Here is a 23,245-nt window from a genome sequence, read left to right as displayed (position 1 = left end):
GAAAACATTAAAAAGATTCTATTTTAGGTTTTTTGAATAAATTAATAAAAAAACAGACACTCGAAAACTATGTAACGCGAATGTGGGTAGGTAATTATCGCCACAGAGAGCTTTTGTTTTTTCAGTTAAGTGCTTATATGCCTACACACTAATTTCCAAAAGCTTAAAAATAAATTCAACACAGCAATAATCATCTAAACAGGATTTGTTTCTTTTTCTTAAATTTCTAGTGGAAGGTTGAACAAGTACTCTTGATATTGTTAAAACTCCTGTAATTAAATATTGAGTCCCCTAAGCGGATTCCAAGTTCTGTATTTAAAAATACCTACGTTATTTTTTTTCAATTGATTTTTTGCGTAATCCCTGAATATTCGTCCATAGGAATCCCTTTTAAACGGCCTTGGTTTAACAATGGAATTTTGTCCATAGTTTAATCAATAAATTCCGAGGCAGATAAGTTAGTAATTTTTTTATAGATATCCATTCAGATAGATATTCAGTTCGAATTTCCTGTTTATGATTATTATGTTATTAGTGACACAAGTATTTGTTTTTTATAGCCCTGGATGCGAGTCTTTTAGTAACATATTCGGTGTAATAATAGATCATTGGACTAGTTGGTGCTTTGCTTGGATCACTACCTACCTATATCACGAGAATTGTCCTATGAGTTTGGTATCGGTGTTTTAGAAGCTCTTGATGTATAAGACAGTCACAATATAATACCATGCAAGTGTAGTACTGTGAAGGTTAAATATTGGGTTTCTCTTTACAAGACTAATTTTCGCACAACGATCAAAATTCGACCATAATAACTGACAGTTCAAGATTTAGACTCATTTCATACATGAGATCTTAAAACTGTTTTGTTATTTTCTTTATATTTCAATAAAGGAGTGGCTATTTTCTTATTTAAAACAAAACTCCTGTAGGTCCAAAAAAAAAAAGAAATCTGTTGACAAGCAGAGAAGGTTAACAATTTTGTCTATGTTTATCTAAATATGGATTTTAGTTCACATTTTTTTATATTTTTCGTAAGTACGCCAAATAACAATCATCAGACTGGCTGATAGGACCCATCTAATCACAATCAACTTCTCATAGGTATCCTCGCTTCTTATCATATGAGCACGCGAGCTCACAGTCCATTTAATGTCCAGTGGTTATCAATGTCCATAGGTATTTAGACACGTTGCTCCAAGGCTAAGATAATTGAATACTGCAATCAAATGCTCGATTTTTCATTCGATTAAATTATTTTTTCAAATCTTTCACGTTGTATTTTACGTCTTATCTATCTATCTATCTTATATATCATTTTATCTATATCTTCTATTATATCTATCTGCTATTTTCTAATACCAATTAGGTATCTATGTATTATTAGTACGCACCTCCTTAATGAGTTTCATGGTTAATTAAAAACATTAGTGCCAGCCACTTTTGTTGTGAGTAATATATAACTCAATAGTACGCATACTTGTTCGTGCTGTAGTTTGTATGGAACCCGATTAAAGTAAATACACAGTCGGCGAAGTTAATTCGTTAATAATGAAATACAGGTGGCCTGCCGGTGTGGGTCAGCGCTGTCTGTCTGTAAGCAGCGTAGTATACGTACTTTCGAGGCTCTAGACAGTAACTATTCTAATTCAATTTGTGCGGAGGCTCCGTGTCAGCATCCCGTTGGGCGCTGTGTTTACAGTAGAGCTAACACTCTACATCGCGCTACGATTAACGACAAATCAATAAGGCAGTCGATACCGAGAGCCTCGAGCGAGTTTAATAGAGTGAGCCAAGTCGAGCGCCCTCATTACCCCCGCAATTAGCGCACGGTGCGCTCCCGCCGACGACGACGCACCCCGCGCGCGCGAAAAACGAATAAAAAGAGCTGCCCTCAAAATGGCCGCCGCCTCCCCCCACGGCCCGCCACCCCCGCGCCGCTTCGTGATTGCATCCCCGCAGCTCTTATAAATATGGCCGTATTCCTCCCGCCTTTACTGATTGCCCGTATACCCCCCGGCCTCTCCCCGCGACCGCGCCGCCGGCGTCTGAATAGATAAACGAGTCCACGTGGACTACCGCTCTTATAAAAATCCACTCCACCAATAGCGCACGTTCCGCGCTTCAGTTCAACCAATCGCAGCACGAAAACGCGTGTAACTCCACCCTTAATAAGCGATCTCATCGTTTCCACCAATCGGGGGGCCGCATTCAACGGTTTCTGCTCACTGACATCGAAGCAGTCCACGTGGACTGACACACACACACGAACGCGTATAATGCCTCGAGTGGAAATAGCTATGACGGCGAAATGTGCGACAGCGAAAAAATAAAATGCGGTCGGTCGGTGCGGCGGCGGAGCGAGCGAGCGAGTGGGTGTAAACAGGGGATATTTCGGTGCGGCTCGTTCATTATTATTGAATGCGCGGTGCTAATGGCGAGGCTCGGGTCGCGACTCGCGGCTTTCCTGCTCCTCGCACTTAACTAACGTGCCTGACAAACGATCTCGTCCCAACTACATACTTACCTACCTACGCATCGAAACCGTCTTAAAACAAGGACTCTTCGTTAATTACGAAGCCAAATTTAAATTGATTACGCAAATAACAAACTTTTATGAGGTGATGGAAACAATGTGTTCATAAAAATTCATGAGACCCGACCGACCGACCCGGCTGTTGCGAGAAATATTTTTAAATAAAATTCCAAAGCGGAGAATTATCGCAACTGGAAGCGATCTAAATTCTCGAAAGTGGCCGAAACGCGAAAAAGCGGAGCTTACAAGAAAAAGACGAGTGTATCGAGACGGGTCGCATTACCTAGTCGGGTCGGTCGGGTGGTCAGGCGGCCGATAAGGCGCGCTCGTCCGGTAGCCGGGACTCGCCATTCAACACAGTCTCGTATAAAAAACAACCACGTACCTATCACTCGGTGCGCCGGTAGAACCAGTTCCTTTTACTCCTTTAAAACATTAATCGATTGTATTTGGTGAGAATTATTTTTAGTGCCCGCATAAACTACCCGACATAAATATCGAATGAGTAAATTGTTATTTAACCTAACCTAACTACGGATTCTCGAACTAATTCGTTATTCAAAGAGTCATCGACAATGATAATTGGTTATTAAGTTTGAGACAGATCAAAACGTACTCGACGCGTAATGGAAGCCGGGCCGTGTAATTACAGTTCAACCTTAGAGTTTAACATTCTGTCGAACTAATCTGTTGTTGACGCGAGGATTGGTCTCGAATTTTTTATTGTCAAGTAAGAATTTGTCGAAAACATCCGATCCGTAACGGAACAATTATTTAACGCGTTAACATTTCTTTAAAAACTTTTATTTATACCTACCTTAAGTTAAAAAAAAAACTAGTTGGAGCAGGTAAATCAATTTAGAAACAAAAACTCGTGCGTAGGCGCCTTTGTTTTGTTTCTCATTTTACTCCGCTAAGTTGTGTCAATAATGTTGTGTTCGTTTTTTATTACTACAATATTATTATTATAGTCGTATTTTTAAAATTGCTCGCTTTTTATATTTCATTCATTGGATAATTTAAATTTTTGATGACTAGTACCTACATATTATTATGTTCTGTGTGCTTCGATTAAACAATTAACTGCATTGAGTGTTATAAGAAACTCTATAAAATAAAATACTGAAGAAAATTGTTATTAGATCGTTAGATGGATGGTTTTTTCAGATGTAACCACCTAGACCGTAAAAACTTGCCTAAGAAGGGAACCTAGTCCTGCCTAGTGAGATATACCCTCTGTAAATCCCATTTAGGTACCTAAAGTGATCGGATAGAAATTGTTTTTCTTAGAAAGGCACCTACAATCGTACATAAGAAACCTTGATGAAGCGCTTAGTATCTACCCACGTAGAGATTTATTGGTTCTGAATTTTATCGCTTTCCTTTTGCTACTTAAGAATCTTGTATGTGCGGTCCAACAGCTTTGTCGTATGTAGTATAAATGGTGCAGAAATACTCAGGAGTGCTCAGGAGGAATCTCCTTTTTGACTCATACCATACTCATATACCATTTTTACTCATACCATACTTTTTTTTCAACCTAAGCTGATAGCCTTGAGAGGATATTTCAGCGTAACCTTAGCTAGTAGGTGAGCTCACGGGGCTCAAGCCGGAGTGATGCTAACAGTGGCCGTGGCAAGAGCAGTGCTTCGCAGAATCTACCACCGGATAGGAAACGCGACCCACTGAGAAGATAGGGCGAGAAACTCAGTGAGCTGTGTCTGTGGGTTATACCATACTAGAACTATTACATTCTTTCATTGTGAGTTTCCAGTGATTTCTTTGTCACGTCCCATCCATTCTTGACTGTCCAGCGTCTATTACAGTCTTATTCAAACGAGGTTTGACGAGATTCCTCAGCTGCTAGCACTGCTGATGTCCGCAGGCATCAACCGACCGTACAAGACCGCTCACTCTCAGGTGGGCAGTATTTAGAAAGGCAATAGCCAAAGCTCCACTTAAAAAAATGAAGAAATCGGAATAACATCTCCATAAGTCAAACTAATTTAGTTCAGCGGTCGACGCGTCACAATCAATCCCCAAATTAATAGTGTAACAGTGTAACTAATTACAAGGCCACGACCGCGAAATTAAACACGTACTCAATCCGTAGCTAACATGCTCTTCCATTTCTGCATTACAATGTATCGAGCGAAACGGCTCGTCGCGAAGACATGCAATGTATTCTGTACATAGAAATGAGATCGTTGTTTTAACATAATTCAAAATTCCACTTATGCACCGATTTCAACAGGCGATATCTAGGTGTCAATCAATGTACGCGCGAGCTGTTTACAGTCCTATTAACACAATTCAGGTTATTAGATATTTTTGCAAACGCATTTTGTTAACCCGTAATGGTTATTTCGGGGTTAGTTTACTTTAAGGCGGATGTTTGAGCATTCAGAATACATAATTAGACTTAAATGTTTTCAGAAACAATGGGTAGGTACCTACGCATTAAAATTAGAGCCGTTTCGTATACAAAACAATAAAATCTGAGCGTAACATTAAATTAAACGGTGTAGCCGCGCCCTTATATTCTTTATTGACTTGGCACTCTCGGCAAATTGGTTTATGATGAGTGACCGAGGGCACCCGACGCACAGACGGCTCTTGTACTCGCCTTGCGTAATATAACAGCTTCATTCTATTGCACTCGTCGGGAATTCGAGTGCCCCGCTTAATGTACGCATCAATGTATTAAATTGAATATCAAGCAGCCACTCGAGCGCAGGCAAAGTAATACACATCAACGCTTGTTATTGTTCGTGGCACAAACTAAATCTGTGATCTAAAAACCGAATAAAACTAAGGTCTTGATTGTAGCGGCGGTCGCAAGCCGAAACAGCGCGCTGCTAAATATTAATTCACTAGAACAGCCTCGTCGCGAGACTACCCAGCGCGAACCTTCTGGGAAGCGGCCGTTTAAAAAATAGTCGCTCTTCCCGGCACAATGGCAGGTTATACAACTAATTGTTCGCGCCGGTTAATTATGCAGCTTGTTTTGTTAGCGGAGTTTGTTTGTCGCTCGGCCGCGCGCCGATAACGCGGACTTGTCGCGTTGACCGCGCGATTAATCGCCTTTTATTTATGCTCGCCTGGTACTCGGTAAATGATCTCTTAGCCCCGACTTATGTAGTAAATAGACTTGTTTATGTAACACGCTGTATTGAGGGCGATTGTGTTGCGTGCACGAGCGTTAGTGGAGGCGACCGCGTGATGAACTTAGACAGTGGGAGTCTCTTGTCTCGTGAGAGTCGTGCTTTCATTCAATATAATTTATTGTAATTGTATACTGTATACATTTTTAACAGTTATGCGAATGTTATTACGTTTTATTGCTGTATATTCATTCGTCTACAATTTTTATTGCAGTTTTATACTAAGCTGTACTTTTGCGATACGATACTTATGCAATATATCATTACTTCCGAAATCAACGTGCTTTTTTATGAAGGAAGTATAACTGGTGGCCCGAAGGCCTTTCTAGTCTCACCAGGACAGACGGGCGAGCAAAGGCTCAGTCAGGAGGGATGGGATTTGCTAACAGCTGCCCGAGCGCCTCCGAAAGAGACCTAACAACTCAAGAGCACCTGCTTCGCGAATGAATCTACTACCTAATCGGAACCGCGACCCGCTGAGAAGATCCGGCGAGAAACTCAGCGGGCTGATGTATATTTTTTTAGGTTGCACGTCGAACTCTTTGCCGAGTTCGATGAGTAAGGCTACTATCAACGTGTTAGGCTTCAGAAAAAACTAAGGAACAATGTCGTTTTTAATAATTTTTATACATCCTTATCCGTAGCTCGTGAAGTGATTTTTTCTTAAACTATTATACTATAACCCGAGGAAATCATTTATCACTCCGACATTAATTTACTCGCGTTCTGAAGCTCGATAGTTGCATTAAACATGTAAATTAGGCAATCTTGATGTAGGTGTTTATAACAGTCATCAACTGTGTAAATTAAATGGACAAGAAAATAAAGGGTCGATTAAAGCGGCCTATCTAATTAATTAAGGCTTTATACTCGGTGCGCCCGAGATACGATCGACGCGAACGCGATGGGATCGTAAAAATTTTGTTTCACTCAGGTAGGTAGATAAACGTGGGGTGCGGAGGTGAGCCGGCGCGGTGTTGTAGCGATGTCGCAGCGATATCGTGCGATTGTTATTTATACGTTATCGCGCGTCCATCGAGACCGCCTGCGCAGGCAGCCGGCATTACCGAACCTATCACTCCCATCTCCGGGCCGCGACATAAATAACTAGCATGTCTTTTAAGAACCTTTTAGACGCTCGGTTTATTTCTCGTACAGAAAACGCTCGGTTGCATTAAGTGGAGTTGTCTATGAATGTCGATACAACACTGGTTTTATTGAATTGAATTAACTTTAATAGCGTTCGAGCGGCGATGGTGCTTCAAAGAGATTTAATGTATTGTCCATTGCGGCGTCTCACGAACTCGAGTAGGTACGTACCTAAGTGTTTCATTTTAATGAACATGAACGTATTAATTTCGCTGTTCGACTTACTGACTGTAATCGAAATCTATAAATGTCGGATTTAAATTTGAAATTCGATGATTATCGTTTCATTATTACCTATTATGGGTTAACGGTTTTTGAAGCAAAGGTTTCGAGATCATAGTTTTACTATTTGTCGTATATAGAATACTAATTGTTTCATTATAGTCTTATAGAGTATCAATGCATTCATGATTTAGGTAAATATTTTAAATCGTAAATCTTTAGTGATATTTGGCGGTAGACGTCGCGTAATGGATGCTGAATACATTCATTGTACACAAAAACAACGTGCAATCATTGATTGTTTTTACGACTTTCTGCTTTTGTCTGTATAAACAAGCAATGAAGCAACAGTTCACCTCCTGGCTGAGTCTTTGCTCGCCCACCTGTCCTGGTGAAACTGGAAAGGCCTCCAGGCCACCAGTAATCCTTCAATCATAAAAAAGCAACAGTTCAGGGGTATTTCTCTTCTGTTTGTTTAATGGCTTTCTTTGTTTATTGCCTATTTACGAGCTTTATTGTAATTATTAAAAATATGATTATAAACAATATTTGTTCTTATCCTTAGAAAATATGTATGTCAATGGGGAAAACCAAAGAAGGAATATGTATGTAAAATCAATGTAAGCCGTTGAATTGTTATGGTCGTATGTCGAGCCGTTAAGTGGCACTTATTAATTTTACCCTTGCTAAAAGTTAGGAAACATTTTTCGGACGATGAACTCCTAAAATGAGCTTTCACATAATCAATGAAGCAAAACAAGGAAGTTTAAAGATTTTGCTACACCTATCATAGAAAGGTCTTAAGAAAGAAAGATCATAGAATTTTACGTTGTCGTGGCCTAAAGCAGAAGACGTCTGGTACACTCGTATGTAGCAATCAATCAATCGGTGTTGGAATCCCGCAGGCGAGTACCAATTTTTCCAATGAAATACGTACTTGACAAATGTTCATGATTGACTTCCACGGTGAAGGAATAGCATCGTGTAATAAAATCTATTTCAAAAATTTACGTAATTACTGGTGGTAGGACCTCTTGTGAGTCCGCACGGATAGGTACTACCACCCTGCCTATTTCTGCCATGGAGCAGTAATACGGTTCGGTTTGAAGGGTGCGGCAGCCGTTGTAATGCAATAAAAATAAAAAAAATAAAAAAAAAGAATAGAAGTAATTTGAAAATCCTGAATCGCGCTGACGATATTATCAAAATAAGTTCGCATATGAATAGGTATACCTTAAAGTTCCAAACAACAGAATTCGGACCGTCAGGCAGCCGAGCAACCTTCCCTTTGTCGTTTTTATATAGATCAATGAGAATTTCTGCTGGAAAGCAATCGGGCTTCCTGTTCGAATGATTGGCCGTGTTTCAATGCGAACTAGATGATGATCGAGCTTTGCTCGTTTTTTTTTATAACGCCATCTTGAGAGAGAGAGAGAGAGAGAGTATTCTTTATTGTACACCAAAAAACAAAGAAACAGTGCGATACATTAAAAACAAAAAAGTACAATTGGCGGTCTTATCGCTAAGAGCGATCTCTTCCAGACATACAATTAGGTGGACAAGAATCATTTGGAAACGAACTACGCGCGGTGTACCATTCCAGTGAAATACAGTTGTTGTGTCTTTAAAGCGGTTAGTTGCCCTCAATTAAGAAAAATAGTATTATTATTCGCCAATAGATGTCGGGAAGAGTTGATTATTGAAAACACGAATAAAACAACATTTTCTGAAAATAAATCGTAGCTAGATCGATTTATCGCCCCCGAAACCCCCTGTACACTAAATTTTATTAAAATATACAAGAATTGCTCGTTTAAAGGTATAAGATGAGAAACCCGGACTCGCGTCTCGAGATTTCAAATTTCACGTAACATCTGACGACAATAAAACACAACTTACATAATCAGATAAACAATGTTCCTTGTGTTACATTCCAATTAATAAACAAGTCAGTATGTCGACCCGAGGTTGTCGACGTGGACGTCGTTCGTTACGTTCTCAAATTACAAACGATTCGTGAGCTATTTAATGGTGGGGTGGGATGAACGCGGAGTACTGGCACTTCATAAGTAATTAGATACTCGTACTGATCACTCTCATATTTGTACGCGCGTAAAGAAACCTGCTCAGGTAATAAAGTTATTGGTACAAGCCGTGTTAATGTGGGCAAGTTTTTTTTTGAGGCGATTTAAACAAAAACAAAAAAATAAGCAACGTCCAAATTTTAAATGTTGTTATTTGCAGATCATATTTTTAGTGAATCAACATTTTCAAAGTAATTAGTTAGTCATTAGTATTTTCGGTACTTTGAACAGATGAACAGTTTGAACAGATTCCTACAGCTCAAAAAAAATCTTTTTAGACTAATTGGCGTATTTACATATTTTTTTAAATTTCAAAAAGAAGGAATTTTTGACTTGACAATCTAAGGTCATTTTTTGTGCAGTATTTTTTAATCTGTATTTGAGAATAGATGCCGAATTTAAAAATTACCTATATTGAAATACCTCCAATGCTTCGAAACACCGAAAATTTCCTTTTTAGATTTTCTGGTATTGGGTGTGTGAGAAATCGACTAAAATCTAATGGTTAAGACGACCGCTGTATTCGTTTTAAAGTATGCCGATTCAAATTCTCTGAGATGTACCGATATTTCTGATAAAATATTTGAATTCCTACACGAACGGCTATTACGAAAGATAAATTCATGAATATATAACAGAAAACCATAATAATATACATATATTTAGAACAAAAAAAACTAACAATTACAAAATGATACGGACATCTGTTTGTCACACTTTTCTGTGTGATTAGTGAGAGTTTCTAAACGTTCTCGATAGCGTAAAAGTTAACTCAAATTTGTATGGAGTTGGAAACTTTGGCTGCGTTTGCCGCTAGGGGCGCTGTTCAAACTGCATACAAATTTGAGTTAACTTTTACGCTATCGAGAACGTTAAAAGACTCGCACTAAACACACTATTCCTAACATTTCTTATTGCAGAATCTTTAGACATCGCAGCGTAAACACTGCCCACCTTGAAACTGTCTAAGTCTGAATTGTTAAACACGACGGCTCTCCCACACTCCAAACCGGAACGAACTGGTTTTTGGAAGTACATATAGACAGGCTGGTGAGACGAACCCGTGCGGGCATACCCTGACACCAGTGATTAATAAACATACTTATATCTATGTGTTTACGTCGTTTTATGTAAATAGTGCGTGGTGAAGGGGGGTCATTGACACCGACATTTGTATCTGATAACCAGATTCACGCCCTAAAGTGTTTTCAGATGTGACGTCATCGAACCGGATATTAAGTTCACTGAATTTTACGATAGCTTCGTAATCGTACTTCTGTAGCTTTTAAGGTTTACCTACCCGTGCGGACTCACAAGAGGCCCCACTACACGTAAACTAAGTATCACCAGTTCATCATAAAATTTTACATTCCCGTTTTCAAATCAAAAACGTTTAACATCGGACTAAAAATGTGATAAAATGAAATAGCTCTTAAATCCCAATAACGGTGATCGTAAATACAAATAATCGAATGCACTCCAATCTCGAGTTAATGCCTTTTTAACTAATGACTATAAAATAGTGAATCTCAATTTATAGTTGAACAATTTATTAACAAACGAAATTATTTTATGTTGGTACCTTTTTTTTTTTTTTATTGCCTTTGTAGGCAGACGAGCGCACGGCCCACCCGATGGTAAGTGGTTACCGTCGCCCATGGACTTCAGCAATGCCAGGAGCAGAGCCAAGCCGCTGCCTACTGCTTAATACTTTCCACAAGCCTCGTTTGAAGAAGGACATGTCATAGCGTTCGGGAAACACCGTGGAGGGGAGCTCATTCCATAGCCGGATGGTACGTGGCAAAAAAGACCTCTGGAAATGCACTGTGGATGACCGCAGTGGCTCCAGGTAGTATGGATGAACTCTACTCCGGTGGCGGGCGGTGCGATGGTAAAAACGAGACGTTGGTATCATCTCGAACAATTCCTCAGAGCATTCCCAAGGGACATGCGGTACAAAATACAGAGGGACCCGAAGTCCCTCCGCAGACCCAGAGTACCTAGTCGCGTAATAGAACTGTGATTGCAAATTAGGGTTACTATTGCTCTACGCTTGAATTTATCGTCTTAAATATACAAATAGCAATAAATAGTTTGCGTAAGAACTATTATCTCAGTATAGTGTAGGCAAGTATCTACTTTGGTACCAGTATTCGTTAATAAGTATAAATGTTTTGGTGTAAAATATTAGGTAAAAACAAAGGCTTATTACATACATAAATGGAAAATATTTAAATACATAGAAGTTATGATGTTCAGACATACCTGACCCAAATTAGGTATTATTTTTTTGTATTTCAAGTTGACCACTGTTGGGTAGGCCTTTCTCCACCTTCGACAAAATATATACCAATGCACCAAAAGTACAAGATAAATCCGATCCCACATAATAAAACGTATAAATTAGAAAATTCAAAAGCATTTATTCCAAATTCAACGTAGGTCGCGGTTCAAGTCTGTACATTACAAGAAAAATTAATTAACTCTATTTTGTTGATTCAAATTCTAAAACATAATTGCACGCATGTACCTATTTACCGAATAAGTTTGTTATTACGTCATCAAATTACAATCACTCGTGTATTACAGTCAACGAGTGGATATTTAAAATACTTCAGATTTGTGTTCGCAGCGTACGTAGTTAATGAAGGTGGTAGGTACTTGAAGCATAATCGCAGGCACTCAATACGTTCAAAGTAAACTAATAAATAATAATTGAATAACGTTAATGCTTAATGTGTGTGAAGTTTTAGCTCAGTCCCGCCGGTGTTCAACTCCGCTGCATCTATCAAGACCGATAACCCGATCACTGGTGACCCGTTCGCCCCGGATTACCGAATTAAACTGACCGCGTTAATATTTTAATCTATTACCGGAGACCTTCTCTTACTTCATTGCACTCAAACCCATCTAGGTGCTCGCAAAAATACCAATTAAAACACGATTATAACTATTTAGATTGCTGATATAACATCAAACACACACAAACAGAGACTTATTAAAATTGCATATCACTTGCCAAAGCAAACAGAACGAAATAACTCAGGCGACCAAACACCGACACCCTCCGCCCTCCCAGAAAATCCCCAGATAATACGTATCTATTAGAGCGTATATCTCCGATTCGACTAAAGTATTCCTCAAACATGAAGATAGTCGACGAAAAATTCGAGTGGAGAAAATATGTACGGCAGCGGCAATCGGCATGCGAGGGTCGGATGATGGGGTCCGACGGTGGGGTGGGGGCGCCCCGCGCGCCAGTCCGCTCGCAGCCTTCGCGCAGTTAACACGTGCGCCGTCTGACGCTGTGACGGAGAACCGCGTGCGACCGACCGCGTGGAGTGTTGTTCTGTGGATCTTGTGCAGTGTGTGCTGTGCCCTATATTCGTTCAGTGTAGACCATGACCGTTAGTGTTTGACGCTGGGATGTATCCGAGTGCGGGCGCTATGAACGCCGCCGCCGCCGCCGCAGCCGTGGCGGCCGCCAGGCATCCGGTGAGCGACACTCGCATCGCATAAATCACTCCCGATTATCATCTCTTCGACTGACGTCTTTATGACTGACGAACGAGCGAGAGTCTTACAATTCCAGTGAAAGCGCTTTCTAACACGAAACGTCACTGTAACGTTAATATTATTCAAATTTCACGCATCGACCTACCGGTGCATGCAAGATGTACACAACAAAACTGGAATTAATTTCACGGAAATTTTTAATTGACATGTTAATGTAAAGATTTTCACGTGCATAAAACATTCTGCTCGTAAATGCGCGTTGATGTCTTTTCTGCATCCGTTTACATAAATAACGTATTATTGAAATCAGTGTCTCCGAACGAGTGATATGTCGTTTGTGTTTGAGATACCGTTTTGTTAAAATTTTTAATGTTTGTGACTTAATAACATCGTTGAAAGGTACAAAGTGAATCTTGGAGTGGTAATAAAAGCTTAAAAGTAATAATAAGCAGTTGAATGGAACAGGCAAATAGGCGAGGGCTGTGCGCTCCCCGCTGCGACCGACTGGCGACCATTGTCTGACACTCGATTACCCGTGAAATTGTCTGTAAAGGATTCTATCGGACAACCAAATCAGACGGACCGTTTTCTCAAAAACGAAGCCACCAGGTGCGCACAGCTCAAACCGCTTTCAAATTTGAACAAAATATTTATGACCGTCTTTGAAATGCTAGTTGACCTCCTGCACTTAATCGTGTAGATTTAAAATCCCCGGTAACCATCACTGTTGTGTAATAAAACAGACTTTAAGTTTTAATCACAATATTAATCAGTTTACAGCTATTACTAAAATTGCTTTTGTCGTTTTTAAAACAGTGATTTATCAACAGACCCACTGCAATAATATCTATACTTGAGGCCTATAAAATCAAAGGCAGCTAAATCCAAGTCTGTCAAATATTAAGGTAAACTACAAAAATCGGCCCTAAACACGTCGTTACGGATCCTCCCGATCCATCGAAGTACTGCTCTTGCTAGGGCCAGTGTTAGCAACACTCCCGGTTTGAGAAGCTGAAAATACTTTGTTCGGGTAGCTACGATATTCTTTATTTTAAAGCAGATTTATAAAGAATGAGAATATTACTAATAATCTGAATTTTAAATGATAAAACTTCGTTCATATTTGAGTACAGAGTAAAAATAAAAATTTTGAATTGAATTTGTCAGAGATTTAGCTGCATTTGTTATAACATGAAAACACTAAAGCGTGTCCAACTAACTAAACAAGATAGCGCCATTGTTTATCCATTTTACGACATTAAGGAATTTAGCTGCCTTTGATTTTATAGGCCTCACTTGTTAATAAGCACTCCGCAAGTCGCAACGGATGACATAAAGAATAATTTGAGTGGAGGCGAGGCTAAGTCGTGTCTGCGAACCGCGTCGCCTCTGTCCCTGTGCGCGTTCGGAAAACCCACCGCGATACAAGAATCCATTTCAATGCTTATTTCAAATTATAGTGTGGTTTGTAAGCGCTCGTCGTGACTGACAATCGTTTGTGAAGCCGTACACCGCATATGGATAACGTAATTAACATTTTTTTTTATATATATACCTAATAAAACTAAACAAAGCGTTCGGGAATAAAGTCTTTGTGTAATGTCAGAACGAATCCGCTTTGATACGAGAACGTTATTGAGATACAGATCATTGTATAAAAGCGTCAGTTGGCATGTTTGTTCGTCCTTGACGTGAGTTTTTGTTTTTTTTTGCAAATGTTTATGGGCGGAGAATGATAAGCTCCTATTTATCTTAGTCAATTTAGAAGTTTCTCCGGTTCTCGCGAATCGTACAAATAATTAAAATTGCTATTACGATTTAATCTCATGGCTTTCATTGTGTTATTTCAGACGACTTGAGTTTTTCGTAACCACCAAAACAATAGAATGATTAAAATAAATGCCATATCAAATGAGATTAAGACCATATTTTAGACTTACGTATTAAGTTTAATTGAAACCGTAGGCCATACTTGTTGTTAGCTATTACATAATCAGTGATTATCATTAAAGTAGTTATGTTAAGATAATATTTTGTAGCACCCAATTGTATACATCTGTAGCTGAATTAAACCAATAAACTCATTTCATGAGACAATTAAAAATGAAAACACAGAGAAACGAAACACACTCGAATCCATTACGTATCTACGAATCGATGACAATGAAAAGCAACTTAAATTATCGTTTTGATTAAATAAACGGACAATAAAATATGCTTTGCTAATAAATATTTTATTTATTACACGGACATAATGTAAAAGTTGGCAGCGAAACCGAGAAGGAAAACAAGACAAATGAAATAGAGAAGACTTCATTACTGAATCTAAGTAGATACGTTTTATTGCGTCTTTTGTCACGGCCAAGTGCCCATAAAAACTAGGTTCCGCAAATAATAAAAACCGAACAATAAAGAACGTATGAAACTATATTTATTAGTCACGTGTTCGCTTGTCACTCCATTACTTAAGCTAGACCACTGACGTATGTACATTGTACTTTAAGTCGAGACCGAAAATGCATCGTTCGAATAAAATAATTCCCACATAGTATCATGCGTGTATGTCACATTAATTCACACGTGACAATCGTTTAATGAGCCCCCCTTTCTTTGATTTTCATTCGTAAGAACGTTTCTGGGGGCCTGGTGAAACTGGCCAGGATTGCAAAAGAGGAAGTAACGCGACACCGGTCGCGTGATAATGAATTCAATTCGGTTCAAAGAAACGCCTTTTAGCATTGTGTTATAGCTGTTTAAAGTTCAGCGCAGGAATCCATTTTGTAAACCGAATTTAACTTGTAAAACGCTTATCGTGACGAGAATTTTAAATATTTTTGTCTGTAGATATGTGATAGTATGTGTATATGATAGTGTGCGCTTCTTATACGTACCTACATAGAAAATAATTACATTTTGAAACGCATGTAGGACATGTCTTATCGCGATATTTCTCTTACTAGATCTCTGAGTCAATTTTGGTATCACGCAAACGAACCGAGTACATATTAACAATTATTAAACACAATTAAGTAATCTTTTATCTTTGTTGAAATGTTCTTAACGTGAAGACCGAGAATTTTCTTTGCCGATCCGTCACTCGTGTTTTATGAGTTTATGAGGTGGTGTGCGGGGAACGGGGGTCGGAGGGGGGGTGGTGAGTGCTAATGCCTATTTGTCTATTTGTTCAAAATCCGTGTCGCGTCCTACTCCGTCAATATTTGACTGACAAAATTACCGCTACGAGCAAATGAGATGACGTTTCTTTTCAAAAATATGAGTTTTCCTTTTTTGTGTGACCAACCTCGTGTTTGTTTTTCCAAAACATTTATAAATGTTAACATTGTTAACACAAAATCGGAACATACGAGTGTGTCTGTCGTGACTTAAACATTTATTTAGACAACGTAATCTTCAAATATGATTAAAATTAATTCGAATCGCGGCTATAAAACAACAGTTGTCACATTAAAAATCTGTGTCATTGCCGATTGTGGAGCCATTGTACGAGACTTGTCAACGGAAACGTGAGTTAGGATTATCAAAGCTGATAACTGGAGTGCCTTGAGTCAATGCTCACCAAAAATAATTCCCAACATTCGTAGATAACGTTATCTGTACAAACACGGCATTTGGAGTACGCAAACAATGCCTTGTCATAATCAAGTCTCCATCAAACGGAGCATTTGTTAAGAGCCTCGTATGGGCTCTCAAATAGTTCTTCCACGTGTTCACACAATTTGCGCTAAAAGTTTGTATTTTAAATAGCGAACAAAATTCGGTTTAAATTTTTGCCTTTAAAATGTAATGAAAATAAAACTTCGCCTTAATGTCCGTCAATATTAAAACCGCACGTCGGACACTTGACGGGTTGCAATTAAAAACTAATCACCACAGCTAGATTGCGCTATAAAGCCAACACATTAATTCCCGAAGCCACATTACGCTGTCCAGTTGCAGCGACGCTTAATTAGACCTCTATTCTCGGAACCATCGATATCAAACAACTCACCATTAGCCACACCGTATACATTCGTCGGCTAACCGTCTTGTGTTTCTAAGAAAATAAAATCAGCTTTCCGATCCCAGCGCTACCATATTAGTTTACTAGCATATTTTTTTTTTGTATTTCCGTCCCTAAACGCCATATGTCGATTTTTATAACACGCCTTTTTACGTCTTCCGCTGAACACAATACAGATGATATTAGCTCGCGGCACTTCGACGGTACAGCGTTACGTTACAAAGCCAATCTCAATGTTCAAATATTTGTCTGTGCTTGTTTGGTTTGTAAGTGCGAATGGTGTTTAGATGTTTACCGAGCCGCTGAACTTGTGTACGCACTCTGCGGAGCGGGAAACCTTCTAATATTACTAATAAACAGTTGACATCGATCCACTTTTTAAAATTCTTCGGAACTTCCTCAAAATTGTAGGTTTCGAAAATTATTGTTGATTATCAATAATACACCAATAAAAGCTGAACTCATTCGGTGATTTCAAAATTCGAATTCGAACTAAAAGAAATAAAAAAAACTCCAGAATCGTACGGCAGGTAGACGTGGGCAGACACAGACGTATTCAATAATTTGAAATAAGAACACGTATTTCTTTTTATATCCGTTTAAACGCATTCTGTTTAGTTTTGTTTTTATAAGCGTTGGTCGCTGGATGCGGGTCTTTCATCCGGGCCCTCTACACAATACTGCCACTCAAAAACTCCTCATTGTATTTTAATTTGACCTTTTCGGTGATAATTTATGAGATTTTTTTTTATTTAGAGGGGGACCATTTACTCAGTCTATTATTGTCGAGGATTATCTTCATTTCTTTTGTGAGCTTTTTAAAGTTTTCGAATAATCTTTGGGCCATTAAAAATCGAAGGGAAGTATTTTATCGTGGGAAATCGTCGTGGAGCCAGTAGCACGGCACACTAACACGTAATTGCTTTATTTGAATTAAAATTTGTGGTCAATAAAAAATAGGCAATAAAAAATTATTTACAAAACAAGTGACCGTGACTAAATGAGCCTCTAACAACTTTCTAATCAGTCGAAACTGTTAATAAAACAGCATTGATATTCCCATTGATAACGTGTAATTAATTTTGTTTCCCGGTAAACGCTTAATGATTTACAAAAAAAAAATTGAACGGCCATGACTTTGCGGTATCGATTTAGATAAGATTCGAATGTTAAACAATTTTATAACACAAAAGCCGTTTAATACAATCCAGTCGTAATATTCTGATATAGCAGTTCGGTTTCGGTAATAAAATGCTTGTCCATTAGCGCTGTAAAGATATATATCGATGACGGTCTTATTTGCGGTGAAAACAACGAGCATTAGAGGTCGTTCGTAAAACGTATAATTAATAATACAAAGCCATTTAGTTTTATAAAGACAACACTGGGCAGACCGATTATATAGCTCAGGCTTTAAGAGTATTAATGTTTGTGCCTTAAATAAATTTAAAAAAAAAAGAAACACCAAAGCAGCGTTCCCGGAGTGTGCGATTCGTTGTGATGCACGCCACACGTGTTGTCTCGACGCGCCTTTAGGATGCTACTGTCAATATCATTTTGCTCTTACCCTGAGAACATGCGTTATGTTAGCTCGTAACTTTCGATTCGTTTTTTATTATTATTATTATTTTCCGTTCCGAGACCGAACGAACACGAATAAGTAATTGACCGAGTCAATACACATCTCGAAGTAAAGTGCTTTCAGCCCACGGTCGTGTTTTATTGCTTTTAAAATATATAAGTAACGATTGGCAATTTCATTCAATGGCGGATATTTATTTGCGTGGGCTAGGATTATTTATGTCGACGTAATAAAGCAGTTTGTAAGTGTGATGTTTAATGTATAGGGACGACTTAGTATAGCGGAACAGGTTTAAATATTAGAGCAAATCTGGAGTCAAATCGTTTAGGCGACGGCCTGGCTGTGTAGAGATGGCTAGTTCATATGAACGTTACATTTTATCATGACGTGACAGTGCGTCCGTTTTTTTGAAGTAAAAAAAATAAAGTAAAATGAAAACAATTCTTTGTACTTAGTGAGAGTTTTTCAACATTCTAGATAGCGTAAAAGTTAGCTCAATTTTGTATGCAGTTGGAACAGCACCCCTAGCGGCAAACGTAGGCAAACGATCCCATTCCATACAAATATGAGCTAACTTTTACTCTATAGAGTACGTTAAAAAACTCGCATTAAGCAGACCGAACCGAGTCTAGAATGCGAAGTTGCGGTCGGGATTCACGATGCTGTATCTATTACGTTATTAAGTGCGATCGCCCATTAGAGTCGGAGAGAGCGGCGGCGGCGCGGACCGCGACCGCAGGCCTATCTCCCCGGTGGTTACATTCACTAAATTCCCGGGCGCATTTTTTCCGGTCCCGATTGTCCGCAGCTCCATTTACAACGTCTACACGCCGCGCCAGTTCCTTTTACGCTTTTATTTACGTTTCTTTTATTATTTTTAAAGTCCGTTTGTTCATCGCGCCGGCTCCGAGCGGCGGTTATTTATTTTTTGCCATCGGCCTCCCGGCGACCGTGTGTTGTTGTGTCCCTCGCTTTATTTTTCTTTTCGTGCTTCTTATTATGGAGTTCGTGTTTTTTTTTTTTTTTTGCTTCTTTTTTCTTTATTATTACATGCTCGCGTGTTCACGTTACTTTATTTTTGTGTTAAGAGGCGAGCGCTCGGCGTTGTTGTTATTTTTCTTTTTTCTTTTTTTTTTGTTCCATTAATCGAGGCTCACACCGAATTATGGTCATTAAAGGATAATTTGTATTATGGTAATTTGGGATGCGTGTAATTTTTGTTTCGTGATAGGAACGTTTTTGTACAGAGACCGAGATTGATGGCTTGTATGCTGCGCGTTTAACATTTGTATCGTTCGCGTGTTTACCATAAACGTTTCTAAGCAATTTGTAATGGTGGAGAATTACTTATATCAGTCGATTTTTTATTTCCGTTCTTCGGTCTTGCGTAATTATAAAATATTGTAATCGATTTGTTTAATTTTAATTTTTTCTTTTTCATTTATTACAGGGTCCACCACAACCCGGGCAACCGATCAAATTCACAGTGGGTGAATCGTGCGATAGGATTAAAGAGGAATTCAATTTTCTACAAGCTCAATATCATAAGTAAGTAAATTAATATATAAAGCTTCCTAGCAAAAGTATTTCAAACTACCCGCATTCACCCTCGTTCATAAACTACTGACTACAGATACGAGCTTATTGTGAACGAACAAAAAAATAAATACAATACATTTAATAGTCAAAGAAAATAATCCGAGAGAGCCCACGAGATCAAATGCTTGTGTACAAGCAACAGGATCTAAAGATGGATCATCTGGGCTTCGGTCTGTCGCCGGAATCAGCGACATCATACCGTACCTGTCCCTTTGAGGACGGAGCCCTTTTTATCAGCCCTTTTTGTCATCTCACTCCATTGTTATCTTATCTCTATAAAGTAGAACGTTTTATTTAAAGGCTGACATTTAAAAAAAAAGGGTTTATTTCAATTCCGATTTATGTTATTTATGTATTATTTGCATGTTTGTATTATTTTTTTTAACTGCCAATGAAGGTATTCCGTTTATTTTTATAATAATCATACTAGAACAACCTTTATATTGATACTGGCTCGTATCCATTACCCAGTTATGGCAGAATTACGATATCGTAAACCTCTTATCACTCAGCTTTCAATGCGCTCGTTAAACTTGTAGGTACATTACTGTAGGTAATCTAGAATTGAAATTGAACTGCCGGGTGGTGCTACGATAAAAACAATAAATATAATATGTCTGACCTAATATTATACGAGATAAAAAAAAACATTAAACAAACGGCGTTGTGATACGGCGTTTACTGGTGGTAGGACCTCTTGTGAGTCCGCACGGGTAGGTACCACCGCCCCGCATATTTCTGCCGTGAAGCAGTAATGCGTTTCGGTTTGAAGGGTGGGGCAGCCGTTGTAACTATACTGAGACCTTAGAACTTATATCTCAAGGTGTGTGGCGCATTTACGTTGTAGATGTCTATGGGTTCCAGTAACCACTTAACACCAGGTGGGCTGTGAGCTCGTCCACACATCTAGGCAATAAAAAAAAATAAAAAAAAACAAAGTTCCTTATCTTAAACATATAAATAGACTTTCGTGTACCAGACTCCTATGCAGCTTTCAACTTTATTATATTATTACAGATATCAATAATGAATTCTTAGAATAATCATTACCAGTCACTTTTATATCATTCAAGTTAATTAACTCATTTATATTACTTCTAGATATTTATCTATCTACGTTATGATTATAATATTCATTGCCATGAAAAAAAAAGAACTGAAGGATTTAGATACTATCATTTTTGTATTGTTGTTTTTGTTTCAGTTTAAAATTAGAATGCGAGAAACTGGCTAGTGAAAAAATAGAAATACAAAGGCATTATGTAATGGTGAGTGTCTGGAGTCTATTATTGTTTCCTATCATAAAATAAAAGCCCAAACAAAAAATCAACTGTTAATTCAACGGACAAATAGAGATGTTTATCGCATTAAACATTTGTTGGCGTGTGAAATCAATAAATATGTTTCTTTTGTTCGGCGCCCGCATGTCGCCTATTGCATTCGGACATTCGATTCAGTGGTCCCTTTTATTTAGATAACTAACTACACTGATAAAATGAACTCGGAACATTACCTTTATGTCATGTTGTTTTAATAAACACGCTTTTCGAGTAGTAACCTTCGCGTATATGTTGAATGAAAGTCCGGGTTTTGTTGCGCAATGTCCAATCAATCAAACCAGTTATCGCGGTGCACATACACGTGCGTAAACACATTAGCTTCCCGCACACTAACAAACAATATATTTGAAACGGACAGATATTTTGGCATGCCTTAATCCCCGAATGTTCGCTCTATTCAGATTTAAATCACGGTTAAGTGTTGCCAAATCGCTCGCAATTTATTTAAATACGCTCCAGAGAAAATTTTCGGGAGAATTTTTATGTGTCGGAAACACTTCTGGCCGGCGTCCAAACTGCGCTGCCGCGGATGTTTAGTCACCCGACTCCTATAATTTGAGAAAGTTAATGCTTGGCAATCGTTTTCTGCGTCACAATGTACCTACTTGTTATGTTTTGACAGATAGACCGAAAACTTTAAATTAATATGTGTTCATTGAAAATTTTTGTGTCTTAATATGAATCATCAAGGGTACATTTACCTGCACACGCTTTAAATAATTCTAAAAATAAAGCAATCATTTATCTCAGATTGGTAACATGGAGTAAATATAGCGTTGTTACATTGAAACGCGAATATCTAAAATGGAGTTCGTTTTTTTAGGAGGTTGGCAATATTTAGTCTTAATCACAAAATAAGGGGAATGAAACTTGTTTAGGGTGGACTGAAAACATATAATAAACACGCACAGATTGGTCAAATTTTTAGTACATGTTTTTTTTTTTTTTATCACACTAAAATAATGTTTATGTTTCAGTACTATGAAATGTCGTATGGACTCAACGTGGAAATGCACAAACAGGTATGTACTATGACACCTACTTTTAAATTAACGTAATCACTAGTTAGCTGTAACCTATATTTTACTTTCGCTTAAGAATGTTTGTTCTCAAAAAGGAATTTCAAATGTCACAAGGCGTCATCCCAAAGATTTAAATATGCTTATGAAAGAAAATACTACAATTTTTCAGCCAAACTTAAATAGTGAACCGTTTCCGCGTGATCACATTGAAATTCGTAACAAAATTACTACATTTTAGGTAAATAGTGATGACCGAAGAATTCCACCTAACTATAACTAGAAAGTAAAAAATATGTGTTTTTGCTTTCTGGCTGTTTGTTAGATAAACGTTCGATGCGCGCGGGGGCCGTCCCGACCCGTTCAAACCGCTTTGTTGACATTACGGTTTTTCATTTAAAACTTGCGAAGTTAATTTGTTTTCATCACACAGATTCTTTTGGGATATTAAATATTATATTGAAAAATAATCAGGGTTGCCGAGTGCGGTTTGAGTTGATGTTGTGACGGGTTTTCATTTCCATACATTATCGATATATTGCGTGGGGCTGCGGAACCGTGGTGCAAGGGGAGCTTGAGCTTCCCCTAAATATGAGTTCAACTAAAACGGAGAAAATATAATATCCATGAATTAGACGCTTAGCAGGATTTACAAAGGGGACGTTTAGGGTTGTCATAAGCCGTGCCTAAATTAAACCGATATTTTGAAATTTTGGGTTGGAATTTGCGGAGTCCGACAAATACATTTATTACACTAGTCTCTACTGTAATATCTACCCTATTACTTCGAGAAAGTTTACAGGAATATGCGTAACTATAGTAAATTTTTAAATCGATTTGTGATGCGAATATCTTACGTATTCTTGTCTGAATATCAGTTGTGTCGCAATATCGATCAATTTTGTTGCTCAACTAAACTCAAATTCTCTTGCTAATCCCGCTTGTTTGTAGACAGCCCTGACCAGAGACCAACAATAGATACCCTAACAAATAGGTATATATACTGTGCACCA

At 38.3% G+C, this 23,245-nt stretch overlaps 1 protein-coding gene across 2 annotated transcripts in view; it reads left to right on the top strand.

Moving 5' to 3' along the window:
• Nucleotides 1-2,809: 2,809 nt before the first annotated feature.
• Nucleotides 2,810-23,245, top strand: part of Gro (groucho) — a 75,230-nt gene continuing 54,794 nt past the window's right edge. The window contains exons 1-5 of one of the 2 annotated variants that reach the window (XM_012693290.4): nucleotides 2,810-2,988; nucleotides 12,235-12,650; nucleotides 19,725-19,822; nucleotides 21,078-21,141; nucleotides 22,191-22,235. In XM_012693290.4, coding sequence (XP_012548744.1) covers nucleotides 12,582-12,650; nucleotides 19,725-19,822; nucleotides 21,078-21,141; nucleotides 22,191-22,235 — 276 coding nt within the window. In that variant the 5' untranslated portion in view covers nucleotides 2,810-2,988; nucleotides 12,235-12,581. 2 annotated transcript variants of the gene reach the window in all.

Source organism: Bombyx mori, chromosome 21 (genome assembly GCF_030269925.1).
Source record: "Bombyx mori chromosome 21, ASM3026992v2".
NCBI classification, from domain to species: domain Eukaryota; kingdom Metazoa; phylum Arthropoda; class Insecta; order Lepidoptera; family Bombycidae; genus Bombyx; species Bombyx mori.
The sequence above is the reverse complement of the archived record's forward strand: the minus strand, read 5'-3'. Positions and strand labels throughout refer to the sequence as shown.